The sequence below is a fragment of the Grus americana genome, chromosome 11, assembly GCF_028858705.1.
Source record: "Grus americana isolate bGruAme1 chromosome 11, bGruAme1.mat, whole genome shotgun sequence".
NCBI classification, from domain to species: Eukaryota; Metazoa; Chordata; class Aves; order Gruiformes; family Gruidae; genus Grus; species Grus americana.
Window position 1 is genome coordinate 10793769 of NC_072862.1, and position 15617 is coordinate 10809385.

The window sequence follows — 15617 nt, forward strand, 5'->3', positions numbered from 1 at the left end:
ATGCTTTTCAAAGGTAAGCAAGTAGGAGCCCTACCTCCAGGCTAAGCTTCAGAACCAAAACCGGGGCAGGGGGAAGCTGCATCCATCAGAAGTGAATGAAAAATGTATTCTGTGCAGAGCCAGAGATAAGATTTTCTTCTGAGCTACTGAAGGGCAACTTTCCCTGCCTTATGTCATTAATAATGCCCAGCTTCCTATAGTTGTCTGAAGTCACAGACTAGACTGGGGGAAGACTGAAAAAGCTGAACAGTAAACACCTAAGGAACTGAGCAATTAGAAAGGCACAAGTCTCAACTGAAAGACATTTTACACAGGCATTTAACCGTTCCCTATATAGTTCTGCAATCTTGCCCTCCTGTAGCATTCTCCCCTCAAGCCCTATCCAAGCAGCTCTTGCCACCTAGATATCAGACACTGCCTTAATAAAAAGCTGAAACTGAGGATCCTCCCCACATGCACTGTATATATCCTAAGCAAAGGCACTTTCTGTCCTCCAATACTCCTTCAGTTAAATCTTCTTGCGCAAGAGCTTCACCGACCCCTGCAGAAATACCCTATTCAGTAAGCAAGTCACAGTGCTAACACCTCTTCTCGCTGGCATCATCAATTCGATGGCCTCATTAATTCGATGGCCTCAATGCACAAAACCAACTAGCAACAATCTCACTAAAGGCAGAGCTGATAAAACTCTTGACTGGAGCAAACGCAGCCCTTCCCAGCCACTCCCTGATGCAGCCCAGGGTATGACAACTTGACATACTAAACTCTTTAAGATTGCTAATGGCACTGCTGTGATACTGGGCATGGAAGGAGCTCCAAGACACTTGTACTATGGCACTGACTAGTATATAACCCAACAGTTGCATCCACTCAGCCTTTAAAATAAACATTTGGCAACAGTTTGTTGACTCTTTTAGGCAAGAAAACCCTACGGTGGCCACTTCTTCCAACAGGAAATTTATTTTGCCAGGATAAATAAAAGCAGCAAGCAGTTAGGCACTGTCTTTGGTTGTTCACAGCAAGTAAAATCAAGGATGAAACCTGAGCACTATCTGTCTAGCTTTACAATCATAAGGTTGTTATCAGCACTTGCAACCGTGAGGTCATCTGACTGGTCATATTATTAGTCACCTTCATCACCACTGTCACACTGCCAGACATAAGCATAGTCATTCAAAGGGTCTTCCACTGATTTGCAACTGGATTAGCAAGAACTAAACAGATTATCAAGTCAAGTACCAGATGACATAAGTTTGATCAAAAGCTAAGAGGCTTCAGCAGATGACCAAAATTTCTCATAATACAACACAAGCAGTATTTTAGCAAAGCGAGCCAGCTGGATCAGGTGCACTGCTCTAGTGGAACACTGTCACCCCCAGAGCCACAACAAAATTCAGCTTTGTTCAGACACCATGCTCTGCTACTGCTGCCACAGTGACAGTCTTGAGACAGGTAAACACTAAACTACGGGTTTAACATAAATCACATCTCTAAGAAATCTTGACAGACAGAAAAGCACTTTTGCAAAGAGGTAAAGACACTCCTCTCCAACCCATCCTTGCAAAAAAAAAAAAAAAAACAAACCTTCAAGATAATTCTGAGCTAGCTGCTTAGATACACATGAATCCAGTTGCACTGCTGATGCACAAAAGCTGCAGCCATATCTAGTGCCAGATGTGCCACCTAAGTGTTCTGGGGGTTTGTAACATCCTAAAGCAAGTGGCAGGGTAGGCAGCACAAACATTAATTATCATCTGAACTGAAAGATGCGAAAGCAAATATTTTAAAGTAAAGTCACATCAAAAACAAGGGGGAGAGAGTAGACAACATTCTTTAGGAAAGTTGCTGAAATCTTGACTTTCAACAGATATTTTTCATATTCAGAATGCAGGCCATTCAGTTTAAAAAACAGGATCAGGTCTCTGGCAGCAACTCTACGGTTATTTTCAAGAAGGTCAGGAGATTATTTTTCTCTGGAGCATATGATATGTGACCTCCGTCTCTATCTCTGTTACTAGACTTGCAGTGGTCAAGTCTGAACTTTGAGTAGTTCTGAAAGGAGGCAGCAGCAGGTTAAAAAAAAAAAAAAAGAGAGATTCCTTCTGACTTTTACAATTGGTTTGGGGGCCTTTCACATCTTCAAGGCTGAGGCACCCAAAAACACCAACCCTCCTAATTCTTCTACTGAAAAGTTAAACTTCTCCCAAAAAATGTGCTAGCTGGCAGAACCAAAAGCACCCTTGATCAGTTTTAATAGACTCACGCAGAGATCCAAGTCATGTCTCTGAGACTAGAGGCTTTTATTCTTCAAAAGCCTTGCAACACAAGTTACTGTAGGGCAACAGGTTACAGAAGTCCCAGTTAAGCATTCATTTACTCAGTGGAGAGATTGGAGATCACTTACCCAGGGAAAGAGGCAAGTTTTTCTTTGCTGTAGGATAAAAGCACACCAGTGAGCTGCTAGCACAAGTCTACTGCACTGCAGCAAGTTCACACTACCTTATCTCTAGTCATTTGTGTCTCCATAACCTAATTTGTTGCAAAAGAAGAGAGCTCACAACTTTATAAATCTTTCTGCCTTCTGTAGCATGAATGTATCTGAAGTGTATCAGAATTACAGCTGTAGACAGAGTTCAGCTGTGTCATAAGAAAAACTTAGTAAATGCCCTGCCATCCACAAACTCTTCAAATTATGAAATGTGTTTGAAGACCAAAGCAGTTATCCTAAGTTATAGGTTTGGCGTTTTTTCCCCCACTGGTGCTGGATTTGCTCATTTAATACTTAATAAAAATTACTGTAATACCTATTAAAAAAAAACCAACGGAGAAGACTCCTTCCACTGTGCAAAGGGATAATCTACCTTGACACAAACGCATCTTTTAGAGTTCCTTTCCTGAAAGGTATCTTCCCCTGGTTCATATCATAAGATGACTCCCCTGCACCTCCCCCAACTTAAAAGGCAGTTCAGGAACTACAACTTTTAGAATGTTCAAGCAAAATCATTTAGAGCATTGATTTCATTAAAAAACCCGAGGGCGAGTTAGATCCCAGGGCCACCCTGAACAACCAGATAAAGCAAGAGCAGCAGAGGGGGGGTGGTATTTATAGCAGCTTCAGACAGAGTGCAAGGCTTCAGGGAGTCATGCACATGCCAGAACTGTCAACCATTTCTCCAATAGGTTACACCACTACATTGCTATGTACGCTACTCCTCCTACAGCAGGGCTCAATGGAGGCACAGTCAAGAGAGAAATTTACTACCAAATTCTTTAAATGAAAGGGAAACAGTGCTGTCCTATATAAAGTTAATTGGCCCTACTTCTTAAGTGCTTGCCCATGGTGTCAGGTTAGACAGTAGCTGGCTCTGAACACTACTCCATGGGTTAGCAAGTCAAATATACATTTAGGGATGATTTAAGACACTTACCTGGACTTGCTGGGGTTGCTGAACCTGTATTTGCTGCTCTGGCTGAGTTTGCTGCTGGACACTGGTTGTCACAGGACAAGCAAGTTCAAGCAAAGACCCAGCCACCTCTGTGCTGTCTGTGTAAATGCAGTTGCCACCCTGCTGATACACCATTGTGGTGGTGGCCGTCTGCTGAAACTCCTGCAGAGCTTCTGGCCCCTTGGAAGCAAGGGAGTCCAGAAACTCCTTCATCCTGTGCTGGGGGATTGTTCGTGCCTTCACACGGATGTATTCTTCAAAGGAAATGGTGTTCTCCAGAGAATTATTCATATTGCAAGGTCCTTAGGGTTCCTTAAGGAAAGAGAAAGTTAAAGTCTTAACTACAGCACTCCTTTGGAGCAAGGATAGTCCCAACTTCAGTAACTAATTTCTCATACAGAGTACCATATGAAAACTAGCAAACATGCACAGCCAGATGCCCGAGACAGATGCTTTGGTTTTATGAGGCATCTTGTGCTACTACACATTTCTCAGATTAACCCTTAGCAGCTCAGGGAAGTCTGAATGATAACCAGTTGTAACTGTGGTGCTATTCAAAGAGCTCACTGCCATGTAAAATCTTCTAGCATTGTACTTCGCCCAGACCAGGCAAGTCCCGTAACAGACAAAATCAAGTCACACATTTCATTAGTTTGCAGCATGCAGTATTAGTGAGAGAAGCTTAGAAATCAGTATCTGTGGCCCTGCTTTGCAGCAACAGAGATGGGAGAACCAAGCAGCATGTTTTATCAGGCCATGCAGTTCTATTCTAGGCTAATGGGAAGCACAACGGAAGAGCATCAGATGCAGCATTCAGCCCACTGCTATTAGGACTAGGACAGCTTTATTGATTTGAACACAGCAAGCAAAAGGAGAGTGCTGGAATCAAGAGATTCCTCAAATGGGGAACCACACACACGGAGAAGCAGAGCTCTGGAAATGACAAAGACAACAGCAGCATCAGTTCTTGATGTCCTTTTAACATAGGAAGAGGTTAACATGAAACATGCCATGTACGAAGACAAAAGAGAAACAGAAAAAGAAATCAGATGATCAGGGAGGAAGTGAGAGCAAGAAAAAAAAACACACTAAAGAAGATGACTCCACCTGAGAACATTAGAAAGCTCTAGGGTATACTCTGACAGCATTCTTCTCTTATTGACTTATCTTGTTTAAACCCACAAATTGTTTCTACAGTGAGTATATTGGTTGTTTCTGAGGCACTAATTAGTCTTGATAAAGGATAAATAGATTTGAGCTATAACACTACCAGATACTGAGATGGTTGTGAAAAAGATGTGAAACAACATAAGATTAGGACTAGAAGTGGCAATTCAGTACTACTAGATCAAGCTGCAGAAAGGCAGAAAAAGGGACAAACATCATTATATGTACATTATGACTGTAGTTCTAAAGAGAATAGGTACAAAAAGCAGAACCATATATATCATTTCACTGTGATTTAACAAAATGGAACCAAGACAGAAATACGTGGTTGAACATAAGACTGCAACAGCCCGTGTGAAAACAGGAGCTGGTTCTAGGCTCTCAGTGGCACCCAAGCATATTCCAGAAGTCTAACTCCAATTCCCAGCAAAACCAGTGGGAGCTAGAGCAAATTCTAACCACTCTTTACTTTTACGTGACAGCAATCTAAACACACAGAGGTTTTTGTTTACATGGAGGAGGTTCATGGCTAGTGCATTGGACCAGGCTCACAGGAGAAAGAATGAATATCAAAGGTAAGGGGAATACACAAGGCAATTTGTGCTGTATCTACAGTTCCCAGAGTTATTAAGCAACATTTGTTGCTGTATGAGATTACTATGGAAAATATTCTTAAAACACGCATCAGTTTTTAGTAAAAAGCACCAGCTAACAGTGTTCACTTAGTAAATACAACAACTCTGTAAAAATCAGCATACAGTAGGTCCCATAGAACCCAGAGCTGGACAGAAACACAATTCTCCTGCCTTTCAGAGATTCTGATCTGACATTTTCAAGCCAGCTGTGTGTGATAGAACCAGTAAGACTATTCACTTAGCTGCTGAATGAGGTTTCCTTCAGCAGCCACCCAAGCACAAACTACGTGCCCTTGTAAGCTCAACACTCACCTTTCCCCATCTAATTGTAAGATGCTCCATTACACACTTGGAAGCTGGAAAACAGATTTTGAGCAATTAACTTGTCCAGATTTTCTACTTGGAACTTGCAAATATTTGACTTCAATACTACAGTGAGGTTTTCAGAAGAGCACAACCACTTTGCACATCCACTTTGAGGCACACTAGGAGACACAGCTTTCAGAGAGAAGACTTTTCTGAGGAATAAGCCTCAAGGATGCCACGCTAGGAACTCGGATGTCAACGCTACAGATGCTCTTTGACAGCTAGCTGCTGCTGAATAGGACGGGCTCACCTCTCAGCAAAGGTCCTGCCTTCTTCCTGGCTCCTGCATTGGTGCTCATTATGTTGGAAGGGCTCAGGGAAGAGCTATTCACTTTCTGTTAATCTTGTCAAGGGAGAGAGTGAGGAGGTCAGCAGGGCCACTGTTTTCAACAGCAGCTATCTGTTAGCCCTCACTTTTACTTTTGGAATTGCAACCCTTCTGTCAAGAGCTGCTCACAGGTACACTGTGCTTCTGTGCAGCAGAGACCAGAAGCCACCAGAAACCCAGATGCATAAGGAGAAGGCCCAAAGATCAAGAAGAGGTCCACCACCAAATCATCACCTACCTCTTCCAACCACCAGAAGCAGAACAAACACAGCATGAATTCCTTAGATACAAATCCGTGATGCTGCTCAGCTGCTTCATCTCAATTAGTTCTTTTTAGCAAGCATCAAAAATCAAGAGCCTACCAGGCCAGTATTCCCCTATTAGTAAAGCTTTCCTTGTCACAAGGAAGCTCTCTTTTCCTCTCTTCTAGCGTGGAAAAAAAAATTAAAAAATCTTCCTTTATATTTGCTTGAAGTTACCTCACTGAGATTCACTAACACCTAAAATGGCGAAACATTCACCTGAGCCACTGCAGCACCTGAAGTCCCAACCATGGATCAGAACCCCACTGCGCCATGTGGTATCTGCTCCTGCTACAGAACAGTAGCAGGACCCTTCCCTCACTTTTCTCTACAGCTCTCCAACTCTGGCAATCAGAAGGGAGCTAAAAACACCACAGGTAACGGTGCAGGCTGGATTAAATTTCTCCCAGAGCTGTTCCTGTCACTTTGAAGGTTGCTTGGGGTTATTTAACTAAAAGTATTGAACTCCTCAAAACTGCGCTTCACAGAACCCTATGCAGCAGCAGAGGTACCAGGTCTAGATGAAGATTCAGGAAAGTAGCGCTGTACTCCCAGAAACTGTATTTATTAAAACTAAACCCACCTGCATTTATGACAGAAAAACCTCTTTAAGGCTCAAGTGTGCATTCAACAGGCTTTTGTAGGGCAACATACACTGCTTGCTGCTGCAGCTGCCACTTTTACTGTTAGTTATTAAAACATACTAATTTACGCATTCCATTTATCCTGTAGACACGCATTAGAAACAACAAACACCCATCCTCACAAGATCTCAACAGCATGTTTTTAATACTGCATTTAAAAAAAAAAAAAGAGCATCCAGGCAATAAGCTTTTTCCAATAAAGGGAGGTAATTCCTCCCTGTTCAGCATAACTGCATTTTTTCCAGGAAATAAGTTCAAGAAACTCTTTGAAGATCATGAGCACATACTGTTAGTTCATAAAACTTAGACTGAGGTTACTGAAAACACACACACAACTTGCAGCATGTGGACAATCTGGACTCACCAGTCACCATGTTGCATGTATTTCTGCTGCTCTTGTCCTGAGCTCTTAGACTTGTAACGTTCTGGAGAAGACAGAACAAAGAAGCCCTTTCCATCCCCAGTTCCTCTTTCTTTGTTAAAGCCATTTTATTTTTAATATGTATTCCATTAAGAAAAAAAAAATTCAGGAAAGAAAGATATGATCATCCACGCAGCTAGCAGCTCCTACTGAAGAATTGTGAGATGCCCAATTCCTAACCATTGTATCCCTCAGCCTGATAAGCATTACTGGGAAGGAGTGTGTGAGCACATCTGTCACAGGGCACAGAGCGCTCGCACCGTGCAGTGACAGGCACAGCGCAGCCGGTGACACCAGAGTTACTGGAAGACAGAACTTAGAACAAGGCAGCAGCAGTGACCGTATCCAGAGGTCCCCCCTGCTCCCCCCGCAGGTGTTCCCTGCCGAGCGGCCGCGGCCCGGCGTTGTCCCGAGGCCTGGGACAGACGGGAACGACACAGACCGCCCCGCCACCCAGCCCAGACGAGACCAAGCTCCATATTTAGCCCCTGAGATCATCGGCCGCGGCTCAGCCTCTCCCCTGCTCGAACGGGGGACGCGGGCCTTCCTCCTGCGGCACGACCGACCGCCGCCGCCCGCAGGGAGCCCAGCGCTGCCCGGGCCGCTCCCCGCTGCCTTTGTTCCCCAGCGGGGCGCCCGGGCCTGCGGGAGACGACGCCGACGACGCCCGCCCGCCCCCCCCCGCAGGAGCCATGTTGGGGGCTTCGTCGGGGACGGCAGCCGCCGAGGGCCGCGCCGCGCAGAGGCGGAGGCCGCACCTTCCGGCGCGCGCTGCCGCCGCCCGTGCCCGCGCGGGGAAGGGGCCGCCCCACGGGGGAGGGAGGGGGGAAAGGGGGGGGCGGGGACGCGCCCGGTACTGGGGGGGGGTGCGGGGGGCGCGCCCCGCGCGTGCACGGCCAGGCTGCGCGCGTCCCCACAGACGAGGGGTGCGCGCGCCCGGCAGGCGGGGCCGCCCCCTCCCCCTCCCCGCCGGGCCCGCGCCGCCCCCGGAACCACCGCCGCCGCCTCCCCCTGCGCCCGACAGGAGGCCCCGCCCGGCCCCGCCGCCGCGAACCCCCGTCCCGTCCCGTCGGCCCCACCGCGCCGCGGCGCGTCCCGGCCCCGCCTCACCCCGGCCCCGCTGCCGCCGTCGCCTCGCGCCGCCGCCGCCTCGGCCCCGAGTCTTTTCCCCTCACAGCTCCCTGGGCGCCATCTTACATTCAACCCCCCACAGCCAATCAACGCACGGCCCCGGCCTCGCGAGAGCGCGGCCCCCAAGTCCCGCGAGAGCTCGGCTCCCGGGCCCGCCCCGCGTCTTAAAGGGGCCGCGCCCCAGCGGGGAAGGCACGGGGGCGGCCGCCGGGGGGCGCCCTCCGCGGGGGGGGGGGACACGCGGGGGCCCGGGGGTTCGCGGGGCCGAGACACACGTGGGGCGGGAGGGGAGGACACCGACGGCAGTGGGGACAGCCCCCGGTCGCGACCGTGGGGCTCGGGACGCCATCGGCACGCGCGGCCTTGGGGCGCCGCCGGCCGAGGGGCCCTCGCAGCCATCCGCTGCTCTGCGCCGGGCGGGGCTGGCCCGACCGCGACCCCCGCGCAGCAGCCGGGGCGAGGCTCCCCGCCGTCCCACAAGTGGGCGAGACCCCGATGCCGGGGCTCCTCGGGAAGGGCGCTGAGGCTTCCGCGGCCAATACCGGCGGGGACCGCGCCCTGCCCTTGCCCCCGGGCCGGACCGTGGGGCGAAGCGTCCCCCGCACCGTGGGCCCGAGCCGGGGCTGCTTTAATGTGCCCATGTGCTCAGCGTGCCCTCCCCGTCCCCGCTGCCGCTTAAGGTGGCCCGTGGGGCCGGGCAAGGCCTCCCCCCCACCCGCGGCAGGACCGAGACCGCGGTCACGCGGCTGAGGGAAGGGGGGGACACGCCGGTCCCGCGGGGGCACCCCCCTGACCCCCAGCCCGGGGCCGGGCAGGCGCCGCCCCACTCGAGTCCACCTTAACAGGGGACGGTACTCGGGCGGTGTTTGTATACAGCGCGCACACCCTCCCTCCTGCCTGCACCCTGCCTGGCCTGCCTGCACCTGCCCTGGGGACCCTCCTCCATCCCACCCCGACACCCTCAACCCCAGCCCCGCGGTCCCGGGCGGGGGGAGCTGCAGCTCCCACGGGGGCACCAGCCCTGCATGGGGGGCAGGAGCAGACCCCAAACGCCCGGGAACAGGAGCCTCCCCCTCCCCCCGGCACCCCAAGGCTGAGCAGGGGGACAGGAGGCAGTGACAGCGCAGGGACAGGGCTGGGATGCTCTGTTTATTGAGGCGATGCTGTAGGGCGCCCCAGGGGGGGCTGCGCCAAGGCACGGCGGCGCTGGGGGTGCGCAGGGACCCCCGGCAAGCAGCATCATGGCGGCGGGGTGGCAGCAGCGGGTCCCTCAGGCTTTGCCAGGGTCCTCCTTCAGCGTCACAGTCCGGTTGAACACCATCTGGGGAGAAGCAGAGGGTCAGCTCAGAGCCCCACGGCTGGCAAGGGGAGCCCCTCAACGCGGGGGGAGCCCCACTGCACCCTCCCCATAGCTCACCTTCCCCTCCTTGCTGTCAGGATCCACAGAGAAGTAGCCCAGCCGCTCAAACTGGAATTTGTCAAAGGGCCGGGCGGAGAGGACGGAGCTGTCGACCAGGGCGTTGTGGACCACGCGCAGGGAGTCCTGGCAGGGGGAGGCAGCTCAGTCAGCACCCCCAGCCCCTCTGTCCCCTCTACAGCCCCATTCCCCCAACCCATCTTCTCACCAGGACATGGCAGAGCCCTGCCCAGGGTGGGAGAGGAGTTGCATGGAAGTGGATGCCTCCCAGCATGCATGCAGGAGGTCCTCAGCCTCCCCCAGCCCCATAACCCCAGCTCCTGCCACTACTCACAGGGTTGAGGTCACTGAGAAAGCCACCGGGCACCTCTGATGGGTCCTCAGGATTTTTGTGCAAAAACCTGTCATGAGAGAGTCTCATTCCAAAGCCGTGGGACCCCACAGCAGCATCTTCCCCACCAAGGAGCCAGGCAGACCCCAGCAGAGCCTGCTGGTGCATGGCTACGCTGCCGCTCCAGCACTGGTGAGCTCGCACCCGCACCTCTGCGGGCCGCCAGATACTCACAGCCGCTCGTAGAGCCGCACTTCACACGCCAGCGGCTCTGATACCCAGTGGATGAAGGCTTTGGGCTTCTCCGACAGGTCTGACTTGGTGCAGGTCACCTCCAGCTCGATCACGCGCCCGCTGGCATCCTGGGCAAGAAGAGATGAGACAAGCCGTCAGGCAGCAGTCAGGCAGCAGCCCCATCTCACAGGGCAGCCCTGGGGCCAAGCTGCCAGCCCCCCAGCTCAGGGCAACCCTGCTCCCCGCCACATGAGGCACAGGGCTGCAGGGAGCTGCTGCACAGACAGCCTGCACCCACACTGCCCACCTTGAGATGACCATCGCTGCCCTTCCCTGGTGGGGCACAGCCATGTTCTGACACCCCACGGCCCAACCTCATGTCACCAGTGCCCAGAGCCACCCACCTTGATGATGTTCTGGACAGCAATGACGTAGCCAGCGTGGCGCAGACCCACCGGCTGCCCAGGGGCCAGGCGCTTGTAGCCCTTGTCCATCTCCTGCAAGAAAGTTCACATCTGACACATGCCTGTGCCCTGTGCAGCACTAGTGTCCCTCCCAGCGCTGCCAGGCTCCCGCTGCCCCAAGTCGCAGCTGCCAGGAGTGAGAGGAACACGGCCCGGCGGGCCCGGCTCACCTCCCTGAAGTCAGTCTCCTCGATGTAGATGGTTGGCTGGAAGGGTACTTTGTGGAAACCCCGGCTCTCATCAGCTGGAAAGTTGGGCACAAGGACCTCGAGCGCCTGGGGAGAAGGAAGGGGTGAACACTAACCCTGGGGACCCCCAGTCCCACCCCAGCCTGCAGCAGTCTCACCTTTGGGGCAGGGAAGTTGGTGATGGTGACCCTGAGGGGCTCCAGGACAGCCATGGCACGGGGGGCCTGCTCGTTCAGCACCTCCCGCGCACACGCCTCCAGCAGATGCGGCTCCATTGTTGCCTGGGCCACTGTCACACCGACCTGCGGGGCAGCCTGCCATCACCACGCTGGCTGGGGGACGCATTGACCTGCCCCGTCCCATCCTGTCCCCAGCACTTACCCGGGCACAGAAGTTGTTGATGGCCTCGGGGGGAAAGCCTCGCCGGCGCAGGGCTGTCAGCGTGAAGAGCCGCGGGTCATCCCAGTCCCTGAGAAAACACAGGTGTGACAGCCAGCCGTGCCCCTGGGCAAGACCCACCATGGCTGCTGGCCCCACTCCTACCTCACAGCGCCCGTCTCCACCAGCCGGATGATCTTCCTCTTGGAGACGACGGTGTAGAGCAGATTCAGGCGCCCGTACTCCCACTGCACAGGGCAGTAGACATCCAGAGCATTGCACAGCCAGAAGTAGGAGGAGCGCCTGCAAGGGAGGTGCAGGCACAGCCCAGCTCAGCCTCACGCCTGCCCACAGCCCCTCAGACACACCATCCCCCAGCACTTTGGCAGCTGCTGGGACATGGCCAGCTGCTCCACCACAGAGCTGCCCTGCCAGTTCCGGCTCAGCCCTGGACCATGCTGCACACAGTGCTCACCTGGCCTGGAACTCCTTGGTGCAGAGGGAGTGAGTGATGTGTTCAATGGAGTCGCAGAGGCAGTGTGTGTAGTCATACGTGGGGTAGATGCACCTGCAAGGCAGACGCAGTCAGCCCTGGGGGGCAGCCCGGTGCTGCTCCCCTCCCAACATCTCCCCACTCCCACGAGATGCAGGCCCACCCCTGCCACACATGCCAGGACACCGCAGGCCCTCCCTACCACTTGTCCCCGGTGCGGTGGTGTGGAGTGAACTTGACGCGGTAGGCAACGGGGTCCATCTTCCCATCCTCCATCACCAGCTTCATCCGCAGCGTGGCCTCCCCCTCCCCAAACTTGCCCTTTCGCATGTCCTGTGGAGTGGGGGGGAAGCTGTCGGCTGAGCCACGGACCCAAACCCCGCAGGCGCGCAGCACCTGCCCCCAGCCAGGAGTACCTCAAAGAGCAGGAGTGACTCCTCCACAGGCCGGTCCCGCCACGGTGAGGGCGGTGGGTTGTGGCCCTTGATCTCTTCGACCTTCTGATGGCAGACATACGCCTGGCCCCTACGGAGGGGAAATGCTGTCACCAGACATGAGTGGCCCATCCCCTGGGGAGGGGGGAGCCCCAGCCATGGCACGGGATATCCACACCACCCCAGCGCATCCACACCGCCCCAGCACGCTCACCTGCGGATGAGCTCCAGGGCCCAGGTGTAGAGCTGGTCAAAGTAATCTGATGCGTGGGTCACTGCACAGGGCTGGTAGCCTGTGGGCACGGGGGGAACAGAGCAGGTTGGAGGCACGCCCAGGGTCTGCATGCAGGGGTGTCCCCAGCAGCGCCTGGCCTGATCCTGCCCTCTCCAGCCCGAGCTGTACCCAGCCACTCCACCATCTCCCGGATGGCCGTGAAGTACTTCTCCTCCTCCTTCTCAGGGTTGGTGTCATCATAGCGCAGGAAGCATATGCCACCGTTGGCCTGGGGATGGGGGGTACAGTGAGCACCTGCTCCCTGAGACACTACAGGGACAGGCCAGCGGCCAAGCAGCGGGGGGAGGCAGGGGCCAGGGGGAGCTGCCAGCACAGCTTGGTGCTTCTCACCTTGGCATAGCCAAAGTTGAAGTTGATGGCCTTGGCGTGGCCAATGTGCAGGATCCCGTTGGGCTCAGGAGGGAACCGTGTCCGCACCTGCAGGGGGGAAAGAGGACACCTCTGTCCTTTGGCAAAAGACCTTCTCCAGTCCTTGACAGCGGGGGTACTGACATGAGTCCCCTACGATCCCACAGAGCCTCCCATGCCACGTGGGCACTGCCTCTGGCCGTGCCCCCAGTGAGCTGTGTGTCCCCCCCAGCCACCTCACCCACCCTCGCAGGGAACTGCTGGGCTGGGGAACGCAGCCTCACCTGCCCGCCCGTGATTGCCAGGTGCTGCTTCAGCAGAGCCATGGTGTTGGGCGTCACCACGTAGCCCTCTGTCTTGTAGTTCTCTCCTGTGGGCAGAGGATGCTCAGGCCTGTAGCACCACCCAGACCAAGCCAAGCCCAGTAGCCGGTGGGGAAGGACACTGGGCTGGGCCGGTCACCCGCAGCACAGAGAGCTGGGACCGGGCACAGAGCCGGCGGAGCAGTCCTGCACACAGCAGTGGCTCCTCTCACTCACCCGGCTTGTGGAACTTGAGGGCTTCTCCCCGCAGCTGCTCCAGCAGCGACCGCGTCTCCATGCCCACCTCGCCTGCAGGGAGAGACGGGGCTGAGCAGGGGCCTGACCACAGCTCCCAGGGCCCAGCTCAGAGGCAGGTCCCGGCCAGGAACTGAAGGGCTGGGGAAGCTGCCGCAGGAGGACGGCCTCTTACCATTCTCCACCACAGCCACCTTCTGTTTCTCTGCTGGGGCCAGCCGGGCCTTTGCAGCCTGCAGGGACCAGCACAGTTTCTTGAGTGCCCAGCTCCATCACACATCTCCCCCCTCCAGCCCAGGCTGCTGCCCCCAGCGCTCCCTCAGATCATGCCCATGGTGGCAGCTGGGCCCAGAGCAGCTATTTGGGATCCTGCCTGGACACTCAGGAGGGAAATACCATTCCAGTTCGAGCCTCCCCCTCCTCCTCACCTTTGGTTTCTTCTCCAGGTCAGCTTCTGTCTTTGGCCCCAGCAAATGCAGCACCTGAGGAAAAGAGACAGAGCCAGGAGTAGAAAAGGCTCCTGGTACTCCAAGGCCTGGAGGTGGCCCTGTCCAGCTGTCACCCCCCTCACCCTGCCTGCACCTACATGGGGCATGCTGTCCCCAGCGCTGGGCCCTCCCACGGGACAGGCCAGCAGGTCCCACACCAGGCACAGCACCAACAGGGGACACCACCCTCAGCAGCACCCAACCCGCTACCCTTGCACCCACCTGCAGGTCCACCTCGTTCTTGATGGTCTTCCCATCTGCCCACCGCAGCCGGCTACGTGCCTCCCCTGCAGACAGGGCACCCTGTGGGTGAGGGTCACGGCCCAGCCCCAGGGGCTTGAGCCGGGGCCACTGATGCAGGACGCGGTGGCCAGTGGCTGGAGGCAGCCCTTGCGCCAGGGCTGTCCCTGGCACAGGGCACCCCCCGCAGCTGCCACCCACAGCCCTGCCTGCGCAGACAACATGGCAGGACGTCTCCGCTGCGTCGGGCAGGCTGCGGCACAGCAGTGCAGCAGCTGGGGCCGGGGCAGCCCTGGGCAAAGGGCTGGCTCTCAGGATCCAGGGGAGCAGGAGCACCAGGCAGGGGCAGCCCCGGTGCCCCACACTCACCCATCAGCAGCCCCATGTTGAAGTGGTAGCGCTCCGCCAGCAGCTCTGCTCGGTGCTCACTGATCACAGCCTCCACCTGGGGAGCGGGACAGGGACACAGGGGTGAGCGAGGCAGGTGCAGAGCGTGACACCAGGGGCTGCCAGCCCGTCCCCGCTCACCGCCTCCTCGATCTGCTCGGGGGTGACGCACACCCCCACGCCACAGGCCCGCTCGAAGTCTGCCACGTCCAGGGGCTCCTGGGGGTGGCTCCGCACGTACTCCAGGGCGGCTGGGGGCAGAGCGGGGGTTAGGAGCAGGGCCCTCCCCTCCCCGCCGGGGCTAGGGGGGGTCCCGGGGCCGCACAGTACCGCCGAGCTGCAGGTCGGTGAGGATCTCCCTGCGGGCAATGTAGCCGACGAGGAAGCCGAGGTGCTTCGGGTCCTTGAGGCGGGCGGCCGCATTGTACAGTAGCGTCCCGGTGGCTTTGTCCAGAGCCGGGCCCAGCGCGCTCCGAGCCTGCCGCCGCCCCGGGAAAGCGTCAGGGCCGGCCCGGGGCTGAGCCCCGGCGAACCGGCGGCCCCGGGGCGGGGCGGGGAAGGGGGGGGGGGGAGTGTGCCAAGGCCGGAGGCCGCTCGGCGGGGCTGGGAGGAGGCGTGGCCGGGAGGGGGTCGCAGGGAGGGGGCGGGGTCCCGGGGAGTGACGCCGCCGCACGGGGGACCGGGAGGAGACCGGAACCGGGACCGCGGTGGGGCCTCGCGGCGGGCGCACCTGCAGCACGGCCCGGCGGAGCAGCGCGCTGAGCGCCCCGTTGCGCAGTGTCTCTCGCGCCTTGGCCTCGCTGAGGCCGATGCCGGTGAAGAGCCCCAGCGCTTCCTCCGCCTCCTCCGCCGCCATGGCCCCCGCCGCCGCCGCCGCCATGCTGCTGCCGCCGCGACCGCCCGTCCTGGGGGAGGGGCCACGC

General features: G+C 56.2%; 2 protein-coding genes across 3 annotated transcripts in view; both read right to left on the reverse strand.

The window, feature by feature from the left end:
* The window catches only part of QRICH1 (glutamine rich 1), a 28748-nt gene extending 20189 nt beyond the window's left edge, over window positions 1-8559 (reverse strand). Inside the window, exons 1-3 of one of the 2 annotated variants that reach the window (XM_054838077.1) lie at window positions 8420-8559; window positions 7253-7313; window positions 3429-3758 (exon numbers count right to left, since the gene is read on the reverse strand). In XM_054838077.1, the coding sequence (XP_054694052.1) occupies window positions 3429-3737 (309 nt within the window). In that variant the 5' untranslated portion in view covers window positions 3738-3758; window positions 7253-7313; window positions 8420-8559. The remainder of the gene's footprint in view (window positions 1-3428; window positions 3759-7252; window positions 7314-8419) is intronic. The other variant, XM_054838078.1, reaches the window with a different exon arrangement.
* A 1009-nt stretch (window positions 8560-9568) lies between these two features.
* QARS1 (glutaminyl-tRNA synthetase 1) lies at window positions 9569-15613 on the reverse strand. Its single transcript, XM_054838754.1, has 24 exons — window positions 15425-15613; window positions 15025-15172; window positions 14836-14945; window positions 14677-14752; window positions 14290-14354; window positions 14008-14061; window positions 13755-13812; window positions 13562-13633; window positions 13307-13392; window positions 13005-13091; window positions 12783-12882; window positions 12594-12672; window positions 12362-12470; window positions 12148-12278; window positions 11928-12020; window positions 11618-11755; window positions 11456-11543; window positions 11233-11376; window positions 11057-11161; window positions 10827-10919; window positions 10423-10550; window positions 10192-10258; window positions 9858-9983; window positions 9569-9761 (listed from the first exon to the last, which is right to left on the reverse strand). Exons 1-24 carry the CDS (start codon window positions 15572-15574, stop codon window positions 9711-9713), a joined length of 2358 nt encoding a protein of 785 aa, XP_054694729.1. The 5' UTR covers window positions 15575-15613; the 3' UTR covers window positions 9569-9710.
* Between the last annotated feature and the right edge of the window lie 4 nt (window positions 15614-15617).